This window comes from Schistocerca gregaria, chromosome 4 (assembly GCF_023897955.1).
Source record: "Schistocerca gregaria isolate iqSchGreg1 chromosome 4, iqSchGreg1.2, whole genome shotgun sequence".
NCBI lineage: Eukaryota > Metazoa > Arthropoda > Insecta > Orthoptera > Acrididae > Schistocerca > Schistocerca gregaria.
The window spans coordinates 204,904,564-204,927,293 of record NC_064923.1 but is presented as its reverse complement, the minus strand read 5'-3'; the positions used below and the strand labels follow the sequence as shown (position 1 = coordinate 204,927,293).

The window sequence follows — 22,730 nt, the reverse complement described above, 5'->3', positions numbered from 1 at the left end:
CTATCGCCATTGTCATACAAAGTTTCTTTCATTATGCAGATTGTCTATTATAACTTGTATACAGAAATAAACCGCATGACAACATAAATGTATTCACCATCTGTGATACAGCTGAACGGAAATTGGGGATGGGCGTAGATGGGCTCATCTGTGTGGCCGTCTTGTAACAGTGGAATACTCGTGGAGGCGTAGCTGAGCGGCTGCCCGCCATACAGCCCGCGGCAGTGCGCCGTGGGGTACTGACCTTCGTCATGTCAGCGAGCTGCTGACGTCACAAGCGCTCACGCCTCTGCTGACCGTCCTCCATAGGTCTAATGTTGCGGCCACGTCCAGCACCTCAACACCGGCCTCCGCTGTTAATATGCGCCGCCGCCGTCTGCGTCCTAAGTGAGCTGCCTAGCTACTCGCAAGCTCCCAAGCACAACTAGTGGTTCGTAAGTCTCCCAGTAGAGCGACGTAACAATCCGATCCCATTGGTGGAATGCTGTCGATTTGAGATCTTAGCTATAACGCTGTCTTGTCAAAAACTGACATTTGAGACAGTGACAGTGTATAAAACGAAAGTTGATCCTTGCAAAGAAGAAAACAGAAACCAGTCACTGTTAATAATGCTATTTATTTACGTAAATAGCATCATTACCGGTTGCGAACAGACAGGTTCATATTCAGGTTGCTGTTCACGTTTCGATTGTTTGTTGCCGGCCGGGGTGGCCGTGCGGTTCTAAACGCTTCAGTCTAGAACCGCGTGGCCGCTACGGTCACAGGTTCTAATCCTGCCTCGGGCATGGATGTGCGTGATCTCCTTAGGTTAGCTAGGTTTAAGTAGTTCTAAATTCTAGGGGACTGATGACCACAGATGTTAAGTCCCATAGTGCTCAGAGCCATTTGAACCATTTTTTTGGATTGTTTGTTCTTGTTTACATTAGTTGTCATTGTTTTCTCCCAAAGTGGTGAAAGTTCCTTAGACTGGTGGAGCAAAAAACTGATGTGAGAAAGATCCATTTAGCCGTATCAGTACCTACTAACGAATTAAAACGATATAGACAAATCTCTAATTTAGAACTTTTAGGGTACTTCCATTGAAATCTCCTGATCATTATGCTGCATTGTTGCTGCTTGCTGTAAATAGGAAAAAAATGTGTAAGGCAAAAAAATGTTCAAATGTGTGTGAGTTCCTAAGGGACCAAACTGCTGAGGTCATCGGTCCCTAGACTTACACGCTACTTAAACTAACTTACGGTAAGAACAACACAACTCCCATGCCTAACGGAGGTCTCGAACGTCCGACGGGGGAAAGCCGCGCGAACTGTGGCAAGGCGCTCTCGACCGCGTGGCTACCTCGGGCATATAAATAACATTTTTGTTTTACAAATATGCACATAGTGTATAGCACCGCAGTCACACCGAATAGTTTTAGCCACGTGGAAGACTGTATATAAAGATGGCGATATCACAGATGAAACTACCTCAAAGAGTTTCTCTCTTGGAGGTGTTACGGTAAGTACAGTGATATGACAGTAGAATATCTACAATATATGAACGTTTCGTTATATGCGGTTTACAAGGAATGTGCACTGATTACCATGTAAAGGATCGAAGAAATTGCTTTGCTATAATGTTACTAAAAATATATTTATGTATTGTGGTCTGCAAAAGAAAACAGCATGAATCATGTGGAACAAGCGTATATTCATAAATGTTACAGATGAGAACATTACGTTAATGAGTGATAGCTAATTGAAAGTGTAAGTTAATTTAATTATAGTATTAACATATTGTTAAGCAAATACCCTCGATATTTGTTTACATTGTTTTAATTCTTTATTAAATACAGTTACAGTAATTTACTTTCGCTATTTTGTGGGAAAGATAGCTGAAAACAAATGTAAACAACCAATCTAACCGAATCGTAAACAGCCGCCTGAAAATGAACCTGTCATTTGGATAATCGTCACCGGTGTTTTTCGTGTAAATAGAAAACATTATTAAGAGTGGCTGATTGCTGTTTTCTTCTGTGCAAGGATCATCTTGTACTTACGAGGAGAACCACATTTTCCATGAATTTCGCTCAGTGGAAGAGGGGTCAAAATAGGCGAACACCTGTCTCGGCTTATCCGCAGCTACTCGACCGATTCTGAAAAAAACGGTCAAAGTTTTTCAGGCATTTTCCAGATAATTTATGTGTTTTTTACCGCACGATATCCTCAGATGAAATGGCATCAGAATGGTGATGTCGCGGCTTCTTTATTTTGCACCCAGTGTTTTTGTTTTTCATTCATATAACCATTTCTGTAGAAAATTACCACACTAATATTTTACCGTGTATACTGATATCAAGTTGCATTTATTCGTCTGCTAATTGTATGCCAGATGAATGAATTTTTTAAGAAAAGGATGAAAGAATTATTTGAAATTGTTTTCGGGGAAATTTCTGTTGCCTGCATTGATTCATAATGAGTTTGCAACTCATTTTTCGGAAAAGTGACCCATCACGCATGGTTTACATCGATATTGTTACCAACGGCCGGAACATTCGCCACTGTTAACAACGTTTCTTTCTCGAGTGAGATTCATGTGAAGAAATGTCACTGTGACAAATCTGCTTTAGCACGATACTCGCGGTGATTGGAAATCTGTGTTTCGAATGTTCTTTGATCGATATCATCGAAAGAAACTCCCCAAATTTTCCTGAAGAATAAACGTATGAATAAAATACAAGTGTTAACATCAGATCTGGTATGAGAATGAAAGATCAGAATATGAGAATTTAAAAAAGTTGTGAAATACATTTGATATTTTACAGTTACTGCAACGTCCTTATATCCCCTAATTTGATCAGAACATTCTTGTATTAACCTTCTACCCACATGAGTAGATATATAAATACAATAAAAATAAAATAAAAATAAAAATCGGGTTTCGAACAAATGACAAAATTAATAACCGGCGATGCTAGCCACTAAGCCATAAACCAACAGCGCATCTACTGACAGCGCAATAAAAGGCCCATAAAATCCCTCAAAGTACCTCAAAAACTTTGTCGTTTTTCAGAAACGATAAGAGTATCTACAGATAAGTCGAGACACGTGTGTGCTTATTTTGACTCGTCTTCCACTGAGTGAAGTTCCTGGGAAATCGGATGATGCCACTTGCCGTTTTCTCCTCGTCTGCCAAACCCGCTCGGAAAGCTGCGCGCATTATCACGCCGCTTCCGAGTCTAGGGAAAGGTTGCCGGCTCTGAATCGAATCCGCTCAGCAGATTAACGAGAAGGGCCGGTGTACCGGCCAAAATGGATGTGGTTTTTACGCGGTTACCCCTCGTTCGGTTAGGTCAGGTGTGAGCAAATAGCAGCCCACGGGCCGCGTGTGACCGCAACTGGTTTTTGTGCTCCCCGCCAAGACAGTCACAATTTTTTTTCTGAAATGCACAGTGAAGTAACACGTGCTATCATTTTAAAAGGTGCGGCCGTCCACTAACCTCTGCTTCCACAGAGTGGCCTCCGAGCCAAAGCTATTAACCACCGCTGGACAAGGAGAATACCTGGCCGGATAACCACATTCGGCCTCTGTTACGCGATTCGCAAATATTTAGAAAACATTTTCATGTGGAGTAACACTATACGCAGACAGTTAGGGGAAAGGTGTGGCGACAATAAGGCTATCTGGCCATTCTGTACCAGCAACATTGCCAAATCCAATAAGTAACATTCTGACCCCATGAAAAAGCAAAAAGAATTAGTACCTTGCTACAACTATAGCCTGAATCCAGACTCATTGTCTGCTTAATGTGGTATCGGGAACAAATGTATAAAAAACTGCGATAAAGCAATGTTAGTCTAACGGTATGTAATTACAGGTACGAAGATCATCCCTACGTATCATATGCTTGATATGCTTAATCCAATTCTCTTATCATACATTTAATACTGTGATGACTGCAGAAAGCTGCTTACTACCTTTCACAGGCTTGATTGTTCTTTCACATGGCGTGTCACGTGTGATGGCAGCAACTCCCAAACAAAGTGCCGGCCGGGGTGGCCGAGTGGTTCTAGGCGCTACAGTCTGGACCCGCGCCACCGCTACAGTCGCAGGTTCGAATCCTGCCTCGGGCATGGATGTATGTGATGTATGGTTAGGTTTAAGTAGTTCTAAGTTCTAGGGGACTGATGACCTCAGAAGTTAAGTCCCATAGTGCTCAGAGCCATTTGAACCAAACAAAGAATGCCTGGTGTGACGAGCTCATCTTCATGCTTCATAAAGGTTCCAGGCGCGGGAATAATGTGTTCGACATGTGCTACGTAAAAAAGGGATGAGTAGATGCATGTTATGTGTTGCAATATGGATAAACTATTTTTAAATGAATAATAGCCTAATAGGATACGAAGGCTTTATGACACTTTTTACAACCGATCAGTGCATGCATCCAGTCGAGACGAGGTGCAATGCCATGCCGCTAAGTGGGATCGTACTGCCAAGTTCTTTGTAAAATAGACTCTTTATTGTAAAATGGATTAAAATTCAATATGAAAGGATATCAATGTTAAGTTTCGCTGATGGCGATTATTAGTGAAACTCAAGAAGAATTACAGGGTCTGTTGAATGGAATGAACAGTGTGGTAGAGAATATAGGTTGAGAGTAAATCGAAGTAAGGCGGGAGAAATGAAAAGTAGTAGAAATGAGAACAGCGGTAAACTTAATATCACGGTGGTTGATTAGGAAGCAGATGACGTTAAGAAATTCTGCTACATAGGCAGCAAAATAGCCCACGACGGACTGAGCAAGGAGGACACAAAAAGCAAACTAGCTCTGTCACAGGCGATATTCCTGGCCACGAGAAGTCTACTACTATCAAACACACGTTTTAAATTTTAGGAAATAATTTCTGAGAATGTACGTTTGGAACACAGCATTGTATCGCAGTGAGACATGGACTATTGAAAAACTGGAATAGAAGAGAATCGAAGCATTTGAGATGTGGCGATATAGAAGAGGAGGTTCTCCGCAGAATCGACGAGGAATAGAATATGTGGAAAACACTGACAAGAAGAAGGGACAGGACGATAGGACCTCTGTTAAGATATCAGGGAACAAATTCCATGGTACAAGAGGGAGCTGGAGAGGATAAAAACTGTAAAGGAAGATAGAGATTAGGATACATCCAGCAAATAATTGAGGACGTACGTCGCTGATATGAAAAGTTTGGCACAGGAGAGGAATTCGTGGCGGGCCGCATCAAAACAGTTAGAGGACCGATGACTAAAAGAAAAAAAATGTGAACACTGAAATTACATCCCATTCCCTCTCGACTCATGAAGTTTCATTTCGTTCCCTTCCCTCCTCCACTTTTGATGTTTCATTCTTTTCGTGAGGCAACATTTGTGACACCGTCTTAGAGGTAATGAAAGTTGTCTGAAGTGGCGCATGTTTTCTTTAAGCCAAGTGATAAGAACACACAGCGTTGCATCAGTGACTTTAAAGAACCACACCACGCTCGAGGAGTAGTTTTACTCAATACAAATTTTTGTATGTCAAAATGTTGCAGGAAGATGTGCCTTAACTGTGAGGACATGGTGAAAGGCGTCTGCTCTCATGAATCAACTTTCATATGTTCCACTTATTTACATACCGATTGCTGGCACGCACTTTTGTTGTTCAACATTCCTAGAAAGGTAGGTATAAATTGTAGGGAAAGATGCGTAGTATACACAGTGAAAAAGAAAAAGAATTTGTGCTTTGCTACAACTATTGCTCGAATATAGAGTCATTGTCTGCTTAAGGTGGTATCGGGAACAAATGTATAAAAAACTGCTATAAAGCTATGTTAGTCTAACGGTATGAAATAACAGGTACGAGGATCGTCCCTACGTATCATATGCTTCACATGCTTAATCCAATTCTCTTATCATACATTTAATAATGTGATGGCTGCAATAGGCTGCTTACTAGCCTTCACAGTCTTGATTGAGAGTGAGTTTCTGGATGAGGTATCGAATATATTGCTTCCCCCTACTTATACCTCCTGAGGAGATCACGAATGTGAAATTAGAGAGATTCGAGCGCGCACGGAGGCTTTCCGGCAGTCGTTCTTCCCGCGAACCATACGCGACTGGAACAGGAAAGGGAGGTAATGACAGTGGCACGTAAAGTGCCCTCCGCCACACACCGTTGGGTGGCTTGCGGAGTATAAATGTAGATGTAGATGTAGATGTAGTCTGTACAAGGATCAACAGGGAACAGTAAGAGTGGAACACGAAGAACGAACGGTTCGGATTAAAATGTGTGTAAGACAGGGATGTAGCCTTTCGCCCCTACCCTTCAATCTATGCATCGAAGATGCAATGACGTAATTAAAAGAAAGGTTTAAGAAAGGGGTTAAAAACAAGTTGAAAGGATATCAATGATAAGATTCACTGAAGACATTGCCATATCCAGCGAAAATGCAGAAGAATTAAAGGATCTGTTAAATGGAATGAACAGTACGATGAGAACAGAATAAGGACTGAGAGTAAACCGAAGAAAGACGAAGTAGCCGAAATGAGAACAGCGATAAACTTAACATCAAAATTAGTGATCACGAAGTAGATGAAGTTCAGGAATTCCGCTACCTAAGCATCAGAATATCCCCTGATGGACGGAGGAAGGATGACATGAAAAGCAGACTAGTACTGAAAAAAGGGCATTCCTGGCCAAGAGAAGTCTACTGGTATCAAAAAAGGTTTTAATTTGACGAAGAAATTTCTGAAAGTGTGCTTTTGGAGCACAGCAGACATGGACCGTGGAAAAACCAGAACAACAGAGAATCGATGACTTTGCGGTGTGGTGCTACAGAAGAATGTTAAAACTTATGTGGACTGAACAGCTATGCAATGAGGAGGTTTTCCGCAGAATCAGAGAGGAAAAGAGTATATGGAATACACTGACAAGGAGAAAGTACTTGATGGTAGGACATCTGTCAACGTATCAGGGAATAACCTCCATGGTAATAAAGGGAACCATAGGAGGTAAAAATCTTAGATGAAGTCAGACGTTGGAATACATCCAGCAAATAATTGAGGACTTAGGTTGCAAGTGGTTCTGTGAGATAGAAAGGTTGGCACAGGATAGGAATTCGTGGCGGCCGCATCATACCATTCAGAAGAGTGATGACTCAAACAAGACTCAACTTGGCAGGATGTCATGTTGCCTCGCGACCTACTGCAGAGACTGGTTTTCAGCGGTGAAAAGCACTATTGAACCCACACTGGCAGACATTATTTAGCTTTCTGGTTTCGGAAACAGGCGAGACGACTGTTTACCGTATTTTTCAGAGTCTCTGTTCTGCTGTTTGTGAGTCGAAACTACGATAACCATTCAAACTAAATACATCTTTTCACTGTTTCCAGCACGGCATTATTTGGTATTATTATTCGATCATATTTTGCTCTCGATTGAAAGAAAGTTTTTCATACACTTTCCTTCCCTTTACATCGAATTCCAGTTCTATTACGATGTTACTTTTTTATAATCAACCACTTGTAATAGTACTTGAATTACGTAACCATTACGGCACCTCACCTCAACCTCTCGATACCAGCAATATTCTACTGTGATTCTGTAAAATAGTTAACATATTTCTGTAACAACTTTCAAATTTGATTTCATTAATATAGAGGTACTTCGATACATCGATATGTATATATTGCAATGATATTATTCTTATGTGTATTCTTTCTTCTGTCACTATGATCTTTGACGTACTTGTAACTCTGATTTTTGGGCGCGTAAGCGGTTATTAGAGAGTCAAGCTTTGGTCGTCATGTAAAAAAAGACGCAAATTGTTGTCAGTTTATGAAGTGTGAATTTTAACAGTGAGGAAGATATTTTCAAGTATGTTTTATATTGTGAAGTGATGTTTTGGAACAATTACGTGATATTGCAACAAAAGTAATAAAAAATAAGTGTAACTTAAATTCGGAGTGCTGATTACTTTTTTACATCGCCATTGTACTAACTTGCAAAAGTTTAATCTTCAAGAATGGTTTATGAAACACATCTATAAAACTTTTGAATATCGCAGAATAACACCTAGGCCTCTTTGCATCCGAGCTTGGAATCATCGCTACCTAGATTTTCGACGATTGAGCCATGAGTTCACAACGAGACCAGCGTGGGAAACACGAAAAGATGAGTGCCTAGTTTATCCATTATTTCAAGAAATGACAGTATTAACTGTGCACTAATGACACCTGCCACATAATATAACTTTGCTGTTGCCCGACAATGCAATATTTAGCAACGTGAACAACACTACAATCATAATTAATTTTTGACCTTTGTTGTGGTAGGGTTATTAGACACTAAACTTCCGTTTTGTGAAGAACTTTCTATTGATTACAAAAATAACCACAATCACACCTTAAAGTTTGTTTTCTTGATAGATTCTTTTTTATTTCGTTTAAATCTATAAGGAAGCCAATGACAGGAATTAGAAATACAAGAAAAAAGCTCCGCTGTTAACTCTCTTTGCGCCATAATCATTTATCTATCTCTGCGTAACGGTACGTTTCAACGTCGGAAAACAGTTGCGCACTAATACATCACGATAAGTAGTTCATTAGTAACAGGAGCAGGTTCGTTCTTTTCTTTCCAGATCTCATATATACAGATGAACTATTCAGAAATGTTCAACAAGGAATTTAACCACTTCACCACACATACATGCGTATTCACAAGAGATAAGCTGGAGTAACTAACTGTAAAACAGAATCGTTCTATTCGAACAGCAAAGAACATCTGAAACTGCCTCCAACCTACACACGAGTGCAGTGCAGCGGTAATGGTTCAGGCTGGAGGTGCTACGTCGCTGCTCTCAGACAATGCATCGCTAATCGATGTCCGAGCCATCTGGCCCATAATGTAGCTTATCGACAATCGATGCGTGAGACACGACAGCACTTGCCGCGAGTACTTATCGTTAATTCAGGGTTCACGCCCCTGATAAAGCCCCTAGCCCTTTCCCTGCTTGAGATATCCGTGCAGCTACGACGTCACAGCCTCTTATCATTCTCCAATAAAATTTGGTGTAGTAACTGCTCCTAAAAGTCTTCACATCAGTTACAATACCTAGGAGGCAACGACAGAATGAGTAAGATGTCTCTAAAGTTTTTGTACTATTTCGGAGTGCTGTAGATACGGAACTTCTTACCGTGTTTCTATGAATCTCACACAGTTCGAAATAAAGAAAGAAATAGTGGTCAGGGTTCTTTGTTTGGTGTGAGACTTCACTCAATTGCTCCGTAACCATTCAGTGTTATCTAAGATTGCGAGCTGGCTGCAGAACGCTTTCTACACTCTCCGGATTAATAACGGCATTTCCATTAGAACTTTGTAGCGTGATTTATGGACAGTTCGTCCGACGTCGGATTGCATGGGACCGTGTGAGCGTCTATGCTCGCTTCAAGGTTCCGGTCATTCACACCTGACCATCACAAGGAAAGATCGTCGTAGTGTGTGGTAACTCCACATCTTCTGCTGCCATCCGAGAACAAGTAGTTACGAAAGGATCTGATCTTCTGGAGGGGCACTGAGGTATTCTTCTTAGCCTCATGATAGGGGGAGAATTCTCACTACACAGCGGTACATCAAGGACATCTTGGATCCTCATGAGTTACCTCCCTTCAAATTGTCCCGTTTTTCAATGGGACAATGCTCATCCATACATGTCATGTGTTTCTACGAACTGTCTACGTTATGTTGAGGCTATTCCCGTGACCAGCAAAACCCTCAGATCTGTCCTCAATAGAACATGTGGGAGACCAACTCGTCAATTACTTTCAGCGCTAGTACCCAGGACTTCAAGATTTACAACAGTTGTTCGAGAGCTTGCCGCAGGCGAGAATACAAGACTTTATGACGCTACTTCCAAAGGAATCAGTGAATGCATCTATGCCGTGATGATCAAGTCCCATACTCCTGGACACAGCGTAGGGGAGCGATACAGAAGACCGGCACCGCCGTACTAGGCAAGGTCCTAGTGGAGGTGGTTTGCCATTGCCTTCCTCCGACCGTAATGGTGTTGAATGATGATGATGAAGACGACATAACAACACCCAGTCATCTCGAGGCACGAAAAATCCCTGACCCCGCCAGGAATCGAACCCGGGACTCCGTGCTCGGGGAGCGAGAACGCTACCGCGAGACCACGAGCTGAGGACCATTTAGACCATAGAAGTTGCAAAGTCATCTTGACTCGATTTTGTAGTCATAGAGTCACCTGGGAGTATATGCCACCACGGGCGGCTTGGTAGGGAGACTGGTGGGAACACGTGATACTCTCAGTCAAGCGTTACTTGAGAAAGATGCTTGGTCGCTCTCAGATGGATGAAGAGAACCTAAACGCCGTTTTGATAGGAACAGAAGCCGCAATAAACTCATGGCCCATCACTCAAGCAGTGAGTGGTCCGGCATTGACATCAGCTCGTTTCCTAAATGGTGGAAAACTAGTACCCATTCCATGTGAGCCAGATCCAACACCTATCTTGCCCATAATTTACTACTAACAAGGGGAGGCCGGCAATTGTGAAATTCAGATTCGATTCATACTGCGCCTAATAAAAGCTCATGGCCAGAGGTGTAATGTGGCAAAGCACCAAGATGCACTTCTCAGCCGTTGTCGAGGAAATCGACGGTTAAAAGAAACCGTTGCGGTGAAATACCCTCTACGATTTGTAATTACCTACAGCGTCGTGGCACAGCGGTAAGCGCTCGGGTTCGTAATCCAAAGGTCGCCGGATCTAACCTCGCGCCATGCAACTTTTTTTAGTGTTTCATTTTGTAATTCACACACACACACACACACACACACACATATATATATATATATATATATATATATATATATATATATATATATATATTCCGGGCAATCAGTTGCAATAATTATGCATATAATAAGTTGTTGAAAGTCGTTTGTCGTGGAAAAATTGGTGACTTCGAACATGATTATATTTTCCGCAAACAAAGTTGTATTTCACAAATTTTATTAATTGACTTCATAATGTTTACACGTGTAGTTAACGGGAGATGTAGAAACGATATTCCGAAACGAATGCGTATAGTGTAAGTCAAACGTTAGAATTAGAGACCCCACGATATATATATATTTGAATTAGAAAAAACAAATGCTAAAAAAAAGGTTGCATGGCGCGAGATTCGATCCGGCGATCTTCGGATTACGAACCCGAGCGCTTACCGCTGCGCCACGACGCTGTAGGAAATTATAAATCGTAGATAGTATTTCACCGCAACGGTTTCCTTTAACTGTCGATTTTCTCGACAACGGTTGAGAAGTGCATCTTGGTGCTTTGCCACATTACACCTCTGGCCATGAGCTTTTATTATGCGCAGTATGAATCGAATCTGAATTTCACAATTGGCGACCTCCTCTTGTAAGATAAAAGGTCAACGACGAAATTTGGCGTAGGTGAAAAAATGAAGACGTCCTGCTGCTAAGAAGCTACCACGAGTGAAGGGATACCCCTGAAGAAGAAGACCAGGAGTTGGAGAAGTCGTTCTACTTGAGGACATCAAACTTCGGCACTTGTGGATGAAAGCAGTTGAGAAAGAGGTGCCACCCCTCGTAGATGGTAAAATAAGATGCAGCGGGACGGCACCATCTGTCGACGGGTGCAGATGGTCATTCCCCTTGAGATAGACCAGCGTGGGGAGGATGTTGAGGAATAAGAGACTCATATGCCCTCAATTGGTGTTGTGTATAAAACTGTGTACTGTGCCGCCCTCTGCGGCGTTTGTATATAATTATGACTGAAACTGTAATGGACGCCGTGATTAAAGCTGTGAGGTGAATTTCTTGTGTCTCATTCATTTACATACTAGTGGCATCAACAGAGACCATCTGCATTTGTGAATAGTAATTCCACCTTTAAAAATGAGAAGTTTGCCATCTAGAACAACATACTAGGCGTTGTCAGTGATTTTGTTATACATCCAATAGGTCCTTTCTAATTTACTGGATGACATGGACTGATTCTCAAAAGGATTTCATTCAAATTGACACTAGATGCATACTCAGTTAATTTTACTTGCTATCTTGAGTTATGATGTGTGAGATATGTGTACGTATTTCAGTGTTTCCGTTGCCTTGAACACTGAGGCAGCTGCACTCAGCTTTACAGCATACTTAACTTTCCTTCGTGCATGATAAATGGTACAAACATAAGTCTAGGAGGAAATGGCCGAGATCCAAGTGCCAATATTTTGAAAGTACAGACTTCTGCACGTTTATTGCGATGAATTTTAACAAGCGCAGTGAGGCGTTGAACACACTGGCCTGAAGCAAATTTGCTTTCTGGAATCAGTAAATCATGTTGTGCAGAGTCGCCTTATGATGCAATGAACGGCGAATATATGAGGGTGAGCAAAAAGTTTCCATTTTGGGACATTGCTCCTGCACTAGCATGCAAGGCAGCTCGGCTGCGATGCGGTTATATATGCACCGACATGTAGGCAAGGAATTAGCCTGGCATTCGTGTCTAGCCGGCCTCGGTGGTCTAGCGGTTCTAGGCGCGCACTCCGGAACCGCCCAACTGCTACGGTCGCAGGTTCGAATCCTGCCTCGGGCATTGATGTGTGTGATGTCCTTAGGTTAGTTAGGTTTAAGTAGTTCTAAGTTCTAGGGGACTGATGACCAAAGATGTTAAGTCCCATAGTGCTCAGAACCATTTGAACCATTCGTGTCTATCCCACGTGCGAGCGGTAAACCGGAAACTCGAATTACGTTGACATTATCATCAAATGCGTCCAAACAGAAGCAACGTGATGTTATTCTGTTCTCAGCTACCGAAGGACAACTACCGGTATACAATCATTTGAGAATGAGGATTGTGTATGAAGCAGAATGTCTGTCGAAACCAGGACCAGGAAAACTGGGACAAGGGGTGCTGCTGCTTCAAGATGACGCACGTCCCCATATCGCAAAATACACTACTGACCATTAAAATTGCTACACCACGAAGATGACGTGTTACAGACGCGAAATTTAGTCGACACTAAGAAGATGCTGCGATATGGAAATGATTAGCTTTTCAGAGCATTCACACAAGGTTGGCGCCGGTGGCAACACCTAGAACGTGCTAACATGAGGAAAGTTTCCAACCTATTTCTCATACACAGACAGCAGTCTACCCGCGTTGTCTGGTGAAACGTTGTTGTGATACCTCGTGTAAGGAGGAGAAATGCGTACCATCACGTTTCCGACTTTGATAAAGGTCGGATTGTAGCCTATCGCGATTGCGGTTTATCGTATCGCGACATTGCTGCTCGAGTTGGTCGAGATCCAATGACTGTTAGCAGACTATGGAATCGGTCGGTTCAGGAGAGTAATACGGAACGCCGTGCTGGATGCCAACGGCCTCGTATCACTAGCAGTCGAGATGGCTTGCATCTTATCTGTATGGCTGTAACGAATCGTGCATCCACGTCTCGATCCCTGAGTCAACAGATGGTGACGTTTGCAAGATAACAACCATCTGCACGACCAGTTCGACGACGTTTGCAGTAGCATGGACTGTCAGCTCGGAGACCATGGCTGCTGTTATCCTTGACGCTGCATCACAGACAGGTGTGCCTGCGATGGTGTACTCAACGACGAACCTGGGTGCACGAATAAATCCAGGTTCTGTTTACAGCATCATGATGATCGCATCCGTTTTTGGCGACATCGAGGTGAACGCTCATTGGAAGTGTGTATTCGTCATCACTGTACTGGCGTATCACCTGGCGTGATGGTATGGGGTGCCATTGGTTACACGTCTCGATCACCTCTTGTTCGCATTGACGGCACTTTGAACAGTGGACGTTACATTTCAGATGTGCTACGACCCGTGGCTCTATCCTTCATTTGATCCCTGCGAAACCCTACATTTCAGCAGGATAATACACGACCGCATGTTACAGGTCCCGTACGAACCTTTCTGGATGCAGAACATGTTCGACTGCTGCCCTGGCCAGCACATTCTCCAGATCTCTCACCCATTGAAAACGTCTGGTCAATGGTAGCCGAGAAACTGGCTCGTTAGAATGCGCCAGTCACTACTCTTGATGAACTGTGGCATCGTGTTGAAGCTGCATGGTCAGCTGTACCTGTACACGCCATCCAAGCTCTGTTTGACTCAATGCCCAGGCGTATCAAGGCCGTTATTACGGCCAGAGGTGATTGTTCTGGGTACTGATTTCTCAGGATCTACTCATCCAGATTGCGTGATAATGTAATCACATGTAAGTTTTAATATAATATATTTGTCCAATGAATACCCGTTTATCATCTGCATTTCTTCTTGGTGTAGCAATTTTAATGGCCTACTCAAGCAGTAGACATTCGACCATCCGCCGTGCAGTCTTGATCTCTCCTCCTGTGATTGTCATGCCTTCGGTCCCTTAAAATAGGCCTTAAGGCTTAAAGGGAAGAGTACTGTCGGACGAGGATGTTTCGCAGGCAGTTACCGACCCTTTCACGCAGCAGAACAAGGCGCTTCACCAAACCGGTATCTTCAGCCTGGTTCCTGATTGGCATACCGAGTCTGGACTGTAAGGCTTCGAACGCCACTCATAAATTAGGTTTTACTTTGAATGGTTAAAAGCGGTGACGGGGAGGCAGTTATTATCGATGCAAACCTTCGGCGTTTATGTCGTTTACCTCAAAACATTGTAGCTGTACGCTAATTTAGTACTGTTTGTAATTTGTATGTCAATCTTTACATGTACCTAGTGTTATTTTCAGCCTTCTCGACACTTTTTTGCGATGTCTAGCGCCTAATCTGAATTTACAATTTGTTGGCTGTTCTGCTTCGTCTGCTATTTGTAAACTTCTCCAGAGCTAAGCGGAAGTTTCTCCATTTCATCAGTTACGTTTTACTAATTTTTGGTTCATGTTCCGCTCCCTTATATACATTATTAATTACTTTTTATAACACTTTTTACTACATGCTCGGTGAAATGTCGTTGCAGTCTTACTCTGCAATAAAAATGTTTGCAAATTCCATTTTTACACGCACTTTTATAAATGTCTAATTTTATATCATTTTACATGGTGGCCTTACACAAAGCATGATTTTCTTCTTCTACTTTAATGTAAGTAAGTTACTCAGTGCAGTCTAGGCGCATTTCTTATACATTTAGCGCCATCAGCATGGAGCTTCCCGTAGCGCTAGAGCCCGTACATTTGGGCATTGCTTGTGGTTATTTGTGTTCGTAAGATGAATGTCTCACACGACAAGAGGCCCTTAGCTTTATTCACTGTACTTTACAGGCAATTAATGTAACAAGGGAGTACACTTATCTTACAATTTTAGTCTACAGTTGTTTACTCTTTGTATTGTTTAAAATATATTTTCAAACACTGAAGTATTTTTATCTGGGCAAGATAACTTTCAAATTGTCAAAACCTTTGTTTGTAAATGGTTCGTTGATTTTTTTCGACCTCCCCATGTTCAAAAGATTATGTCATTATGGAGACTACGACTGGCTTAAAACCCCCTATGCCTAATGCACAATATTGGAGATGCGACTGGTTAGGTCGCCCGTCAATACACGAGGAGACAGAGACTGAGTGAATGAAGCAGATGCCGAATAAAACTGTCGACAGCCTCTCAGACTGGCAGCGTTAGAGGCATCATTTACAAAAAGTGAGGTGAGGTGTGCGTAAGACTGTGGTCTCTATATCTGTTGGACACACAGTCTGACGTGCAGAAGGAAACAGATCGCTACTTTACTGGTATGTATGGACAAAGATCCAGAATTTCTACGAAACATTCGTAGTAGCAAATGTGACTTGGTAGATCTGAAATAGGGTGGCAACATGTAAATCGCATTAGATACCTGCTTATATCACATTCCGACGGAACTGTGATGACATATGAAACCCATGCTGACATTTATTCCTGAAGAATCACCTTCCAAAATGTATTGCGACCAATAAAAATGGAAATACCGTGTGGCTAGAGCCCCTCGTCGGGGAGACCTTTCGCCTGGTGCAAGTCTTTCGAGTTGACACCATTTCGGCGACTTGCGTGTCGATGGGGATGATGATGATAAGTACAACACAACACCCAGTCCCTGAGCGGAGAAAATCTCCGGCCCATGCCGGGAATCGAACTCGGGCCGTTAGGCATGACATTCCGTCGCGCTGACCACTCAGCTACCAGGGAAGGACATTGCGACCAATAGAAATTGTTTAGAAGGAAAAAGAAGTTATTATACATTGACGGAAAATAATCGCAACACCAAGAAGGACTTGTGCGACAGAAACTAAAGTTTGTATGCATGTTTCTACATCTGAAAAGTGACGTCTGTTCCAGTTTCGCGCCAGTCGCATAAGTAGCACCACTGTGAGGAAAGCAAATCAAGTTTGCTTTAAATACACGCCTAACGGCCTTGAGAGTTCGTTACCTTAGAGACTGGACGTGGTGGGTTGATGTTAGCCAAGAATGTTTTTAAGGCGACAAAGAGGCCACTATCAAGATCTCACTCACTTTGAACGAGGTCGTATAATTGGATGTTCCTTCTGCGATGTTACAGAAAGACTTGGTAGAAATGCAGCAACTGCTCATGATTGCTGGCTGCGGGGGTCACGAGAATGTACGGTCGCAAGAAGACTGGACTCTGGACAGCCACTTGGCACTACAAATTGATTACTTCTCAAGGACAGCTCCAAGACAGACTCCACATAGCGTTCATTCCACTGACCTCAAACCACCACCGTTTGCTACTTCAGTGATGTCAAGCGAGAGCTTATTGGAGGGCCTGGCGATGGTCTGTTGTGTTTACTGATGAAAGCTAATTCTCCTCGGTGCCAGTGATGGCCGTTGATTAGAACTAGGCCAGTCGAGGACCTGCAACCAGCCTGTCTGCTTGTTAGACACACTGGACCTACACCTGGAGCTATGGTCTGGTGTTCTATTTCGTGTGACAGCAGCAGCACTCACGTTGTCATCCCAGGCACCCTGACTGCAAAACTGTAAGTCACACTGGCTACGAAGTCTTTCGCGACGTATTTCTTGAATAAAAGTCTCTCAGTGTACATGCCGTGTCAATTCAGGATAAAACTCCAAGCTTTTGACCACTACCTCCATGGTCGTTGTCAGGGCTAAAACTGACTGTCGTGAACTGTTTTTTTTTCCTTTATTGTGATTTCAATCCCCTGCCCCATATGGGCAGGGGAGGGCTGTCAGCGGCACAATCCGCCGCTCTTCAGCCGAGTGACACTACAACTAAAACAAGAATAAAATGATACATACATAACGAGATAAAAAAGGGGACATAAGACAGAGTAAGGGGAGGAAATGGAGGTAAAATATACACTGAGATGGAGACGTTCTTGGGGGACAGTTAAAACAGGTCACCAGAAAGTTAAAAAACACAATTGGCGATGTTTAATACACAGAAGACACTGAATGCGCAGCCACAGGTTAACAGTCGGCCACAGTAGTAAAAACACTCCGGAACAACACACTTAAAACCCACTTGGAGCACACACGACGAACAATAAAACTGCGAGGTGGGAGCTGCCGAGGGAAAAGGTCAGAGAGTATGGAAAAGGAGGGGAGAGCAAGAGGCAGCTGGAGAAGCGGCGGGATGTCGTGAACTGGCGAGACTCCCAGCTTTATATGCAAAGCACGGCTTCTTATTGGCTGTAATACGTCATAGCAACAGCGATATGGCGCGTTTTATAGTGGTGCTCTCTACTTCCGTAGATGTAGTTTCTATCCCGCGTTGCTTGCAGCGCCATCCCTTGAATCAGGAAGTAAAGTGCGGGAAGTTTTGCTCTGCGATTTTTCTTTATCCAGTGCACTCTCCCAGGTGTTCCTAAGTGCATAACCGTTGTCTGTTAAAGTTATTATCGCTAAGTCTAATTTCGACTGCTTCCCAGATTACAGAGTCCCAGTAATTCGATGTGTGGGCTATTACTCTCGTTTCTTCAAATAAAATCTTATGCTTGTTAAGCGGGCAATGCTCAGCCACCGCTGATTTTTCCAAATACCTGTATTTCAGGTGGCGCTGGTGCTCAATGCAGCGGCCGACATAGGTTCTTACCCACTGGTGATTCGACCTGTTGGTCTGGCATTCATGAACAGCAATCCAGGGGGTGCATTCCAACAGGATAACTCTCGACCATGTAGTCGGTGCTGACATGTTGCGTTAACCTGCTCGACCACCAGATCTGTCTCCAATCGAGCACGAATGGGATGTCATCGGACAACTCTAGCGTCATCCACAAGCAGCATTAATCGTCGCTGTATTGACTGACGCAGTGCAACAAGCACAGAACACGATTCCACAAACTGACATCCGGCATCTGTGCAATGCAATGCATACACTTTGCATGCTTACATGCAACATTCTGGCGGTTCCACCGGTTATTAATCTATCAGTAATTCACATTTGCAGTGGCTGATCTCGGCTTAAATTAACCTGTGATCTTGAAATTTTAATGACTTGAATAACTTACCTAGATAAATGTATTTCCAAAATTCATTACTTGACATTAGTTATTGAACTTTGCCTAGGTGTGGTGTGTCGCCTTCCGGAGCCTTGGCTTTGCTCTGCCGCGATTGGTCTGTTTGCTATTAAATTTCGGAGGGCGCTGCGTTCTGGGAGAGACCTGCTGACGACGAGAGTATCGAGTGCTGCTGCCCGAGTGAAACGGGGACTTTAGTTTCCGGTTGTGTGGCAGCGCAATGTTGCGGGAAAGGTGGTATAACTTCCAGTGAACGCACGTGATTGCTACGAGCTTGTGTACTCGGGACGGCGGAAGTTGTTCTGGACGGGCTGCGTGATAAGGAAGCTCTGCGTGGCAACTGTTAACGACTGCTTTTCTGCCTTCTGGACTAACGGTGGGAATTTCTTGACTTGATGTGTATCACTCAATTTCTGCCCGTGTCGTCGAGTGCGGTTTGCTCTAAGGTCGTGTGCCATGGTGTTTCGCAATTTTAGTAGGCTCAGCCGTGCCCTAAATCTCGATTCAATGATCTGCTGTTATATTGTCAAGTGTAACAATCACTAGAAAAGAGTGTTAACTCTCTGTGCCTTAATAAATGAACCTAAAACATTATGTGTGGTTGAAATTTTATTCTGACCCAAGTGCAATAACCATCTTGTATTTTACCACTTGTTGAGTGCTATTACTATTTAGTACTGGCCGTCACATTTACTAAGTCGAAGATTTACGAAGGCCAGTGGGCGTCATTAACAGTTCCTGCCTAGATAGGCGTTATATTTTGAACCATGTGTTTCAATGTTTAGTAATTCTTATTTTATTTTAGTTGCTTTCATGCCCTATGTGGACGATTCGGCACGTTGCTGAAGTTTCTAGTTGTTCTGCTGGTCTGTGCCATATTGCTAAAGCAGGCAGTCCTACCACAGCTGATTGTAAATTTTTCCTAGTGGTGAGGAGCAAGGGCTGGTTTTAAGTGCTAACTCACCAACTTCAACCATTCTCAAATATATATTACTACTCATATTCAGGCCCTTCAGGCCTAGTGGCGACGTCACTACCCTTTTTTGGTTATTAATTTTATCTTGTTAGCTTGTTTCATTAAAAAAACCTTTGGTATATGATTTTGTCTTTTGGTCTTTACTGCTCCTTTGGACGAAGTAAATTAACTGTTGGTTTTGCATTCTTGTAGCATTATCAAAACAGCATTTGTGGTTATATTTGATTGGCCCTTCTGGCTGAATGATTAAAACCATTCCTTTCAGTAACTTATTGTATAGGTCAATAATTAATCAAAAGTGTGATTATCTCCTTATGTTGAATCTTAAGGTTGTCTTTCTGACATTACAGTTGTAAATGTTTAGCGGCCCTTCACTCCTGGAGTTTAAAAATTTTAAATTTTTATTGTGTTTTGTGATTATATATATATGTTGTGTACATAGTTCCGCATAGTCAGCGCTTACACAACATTCCCACTAGAGCGCGCCCCGCTAACCACAACAGCGCAGGCGCAGCGCTCATCCGTCTCCTCTGCACCACGAGATGGTGCTGCCATAGAGACGGACCAAATTCTACTTCCGCCGATCCACGTATTACTATGGAATGCTGCCAATGAGGTTGCTGCTAACGTAGAATCTTTTCTCCTCGCGGATCGCACTCGTGCAGTGATACATGGACGCGCGAGGTATTATAGCGAGTGTACAGACCTCCGATTAGGCAGTCTGCATCAGTCTGTACTAGTCTGCAGTTGTCTGTACCAGTCTACAGTCAAGTTTCAGTCTGCGCCTGATAAGATTACCATATTCCTGTACATAGCCACGAAGATAAATGTATAGACACTTTTGTCCAGTATCAGAGATATATGTGAGAATAAGATTAACGTATCAATACCAAAGGAACTTCAGATTGTCCATTGTAAATAGCATCCAGAACCAAGTTAAGTAATTCTTATGCTTGTTATTATTTTAATAAATGTGTGTGAAAATTAATCAAGTTCTGTTTAAAGTTGGTCACCGTCAATCTGCTACTCTAATCGTGCAAGTGGCGTTTCTATCGTCTGACCTAACGGCAGAAGATAAACACGCCACGATAAGACCACGAGACATTTTGGTGACACTCGCCTACTTCGTTAGAGCGACAAGTCAAATAATCTGATGGTGTGTGTACTGAAGGACTTAGAGTAGACCCAAATGATGTTACAGTTTCAAACACACACACACACACACATATATATATATATATATATATATAGTGCGTGTGTTTGAAACTATAACCTCATTTGGGTCTACGCTTTGGTTAAGTTTTCCCGTACCACGACTTATCAGTTATGCTTTGGTGCTGCGATTTTTTGCCAACGATCATCTTTCTTGACCGTGTTCGATAAACTTTTCAGCCTCATCGTAATTGTGTCCGGCCAGGTGTGCAGATAATTTTGACAAGTGTACATACTCATGGCGTGGCGTGGCTTGGTGTTGCAGAGCGAGTACGGGGAGTCGGTGTGGGAGCAGGCCTGCGAGGTAGCAGGCTGCCGCTTCCGGGTGTTCAACACGCACCACCTCTACCCGGACAGCCTCATCGGGGACCTGGCGTCCGCCTGCGCCCAGGTCGTCGGAAACGGCGCCACCGTCGAGGGCTTCATGATGTTCTTCGGCCGCTGCTTCGTCCGATACTTCAGCTACTTCGGGTCAGAACCTCTTTTAGTAGACTGGCTTGATGCGGACCGACACAAATAGTCTCTTCATTTCAGTGTATCATTTACAACCGACGATCTCGATTATTTACTGTATGTACGCCATATGATCAAAAGTGAACCGTGAATTTACTTTCATAATCTTTTCTTAAAGAATTTACTTTATTTACTAGCGATTCATCAAGAACATTAACACATTTAACCACACTAGGTGAGCGTGGAAGTAGTTGCCAGGGAGTAACTGATGAAAATGTAATTACCTTTAAGAAACGGGGATTTTATTCATAAAAACCTTTTCAAAAAAAGATTTAAAATTTATAAGCAGAAAAGCTCCTTCGAAATATCAAGTTACAATTTTATCTAGAAGCAGAAAGAACAATATTGACAGTATGAGCCTTCGGGCTGAGAAGCTTGCCGCTCCATTTCAACACGGCCATAGTCACAACTGCTCACAACAACCTCTGAAAGACTACACTGATGCAAATCTGCAACACACCAGGTTACTTTAAGGGGGGTAGGACGTCAAAAGAGCCGACCTGGAGCAGGAGAGGCACCACAGGACATTTTAATTTCCACTGTCTATACTTTTACAAATAAATTCATAAAACTTTGTCAGCATGACCAGGAAGGATTCAAAATTCACATTCATATAGTGGAAGCTCGAAATCATAACGAAGTAAATTTTTTTTACATGTAAAATTTCATCATTCTTTTCACTTACTAATGGTAGCATTTGTTGCTATAGGTACACTTATCTTCATAAGTAAGAGAGATGGTTCGATGAATTTTGCACAGTACACAAACCATACTTAAAGGTGTATGAAACTCTAGAATTTTCCAAATCTATTAAAAACTGTGGTAAAAATTGAGGTAATTAACTACAAAATACAACAGATCATTCGTTGTTTCATAAATTAAATAAATTATAGAGTTTCATACACCTGTAAGGATGGTATGTATGCTATGCAAAATTCATCGAAGAATCTCTGTAACTTATGAAGAAAAGGGTACCTATATCAACAAATTCTGCAATTATTAAGTGAAAAAATGATGAAATTTCACACATAAAAAGATTATTTTGTTATGTTTTCGAACTTACACAGCAATCATTGTGAATCCTGAATTCTTCGTGGTGATGCTGACAAAGTTTTATGAATTTATTTGTAAAAGTATAGACACTGGAAATTAAAATGTTCTGTGATGCCCCTCCTGCTCGAATTCGGCCCGTTTGACGTCCTACCCCCCGCCCCCCCCCCCTTAAACTAAAAATTTTAACAACTCACACAAACACATTAACTATGCACCCCGTAAGAGCGATGGAAATGGTTCAAACACTTTGCCACCGAAAGTGCAATTTGTTTTTAAAAGGACTCTTACGGTGGCAGAGTGGCAACTTCATGAAAATGACTATTTAAATAAAACCCATGAAATTCAGACTAACATAAAGTGTACAACAAGCTCTACATTACACATATACCGGCTCGCAAGATGACAGGCAAGATAAAAACATATTTCAAGGAATTTGGCCGTTACAGTTCAAGGAATAAATTCGT

The 22,730-nt window shown here is 42.5% G+C and overlaps 1 protein-coding gene across 1 annotated transcript in view; it reads left to right on the top strand.

Moving 5' to 3' along the window:
• LOC126365774 (soluble guanylate cyclase 89Db-like) overlaps positions 1 to 22,730 on the top strand; it is a 430,509-nt gene that overhangs the window by 200,885 nt on the left and 206,894 nt on the right. Inside the window, exon 2 of the mRNA XM_050008298.1 lies at positions 20,966 to 21,171. Within this exon, the coding sequence (XP_049864255.1) occupies positions 20,966 to 21,171 (206 nt within the window). The remainder of the gene's footprint in view (positions 1 to 20,965; positions 21,172 to 22,730) is intronic.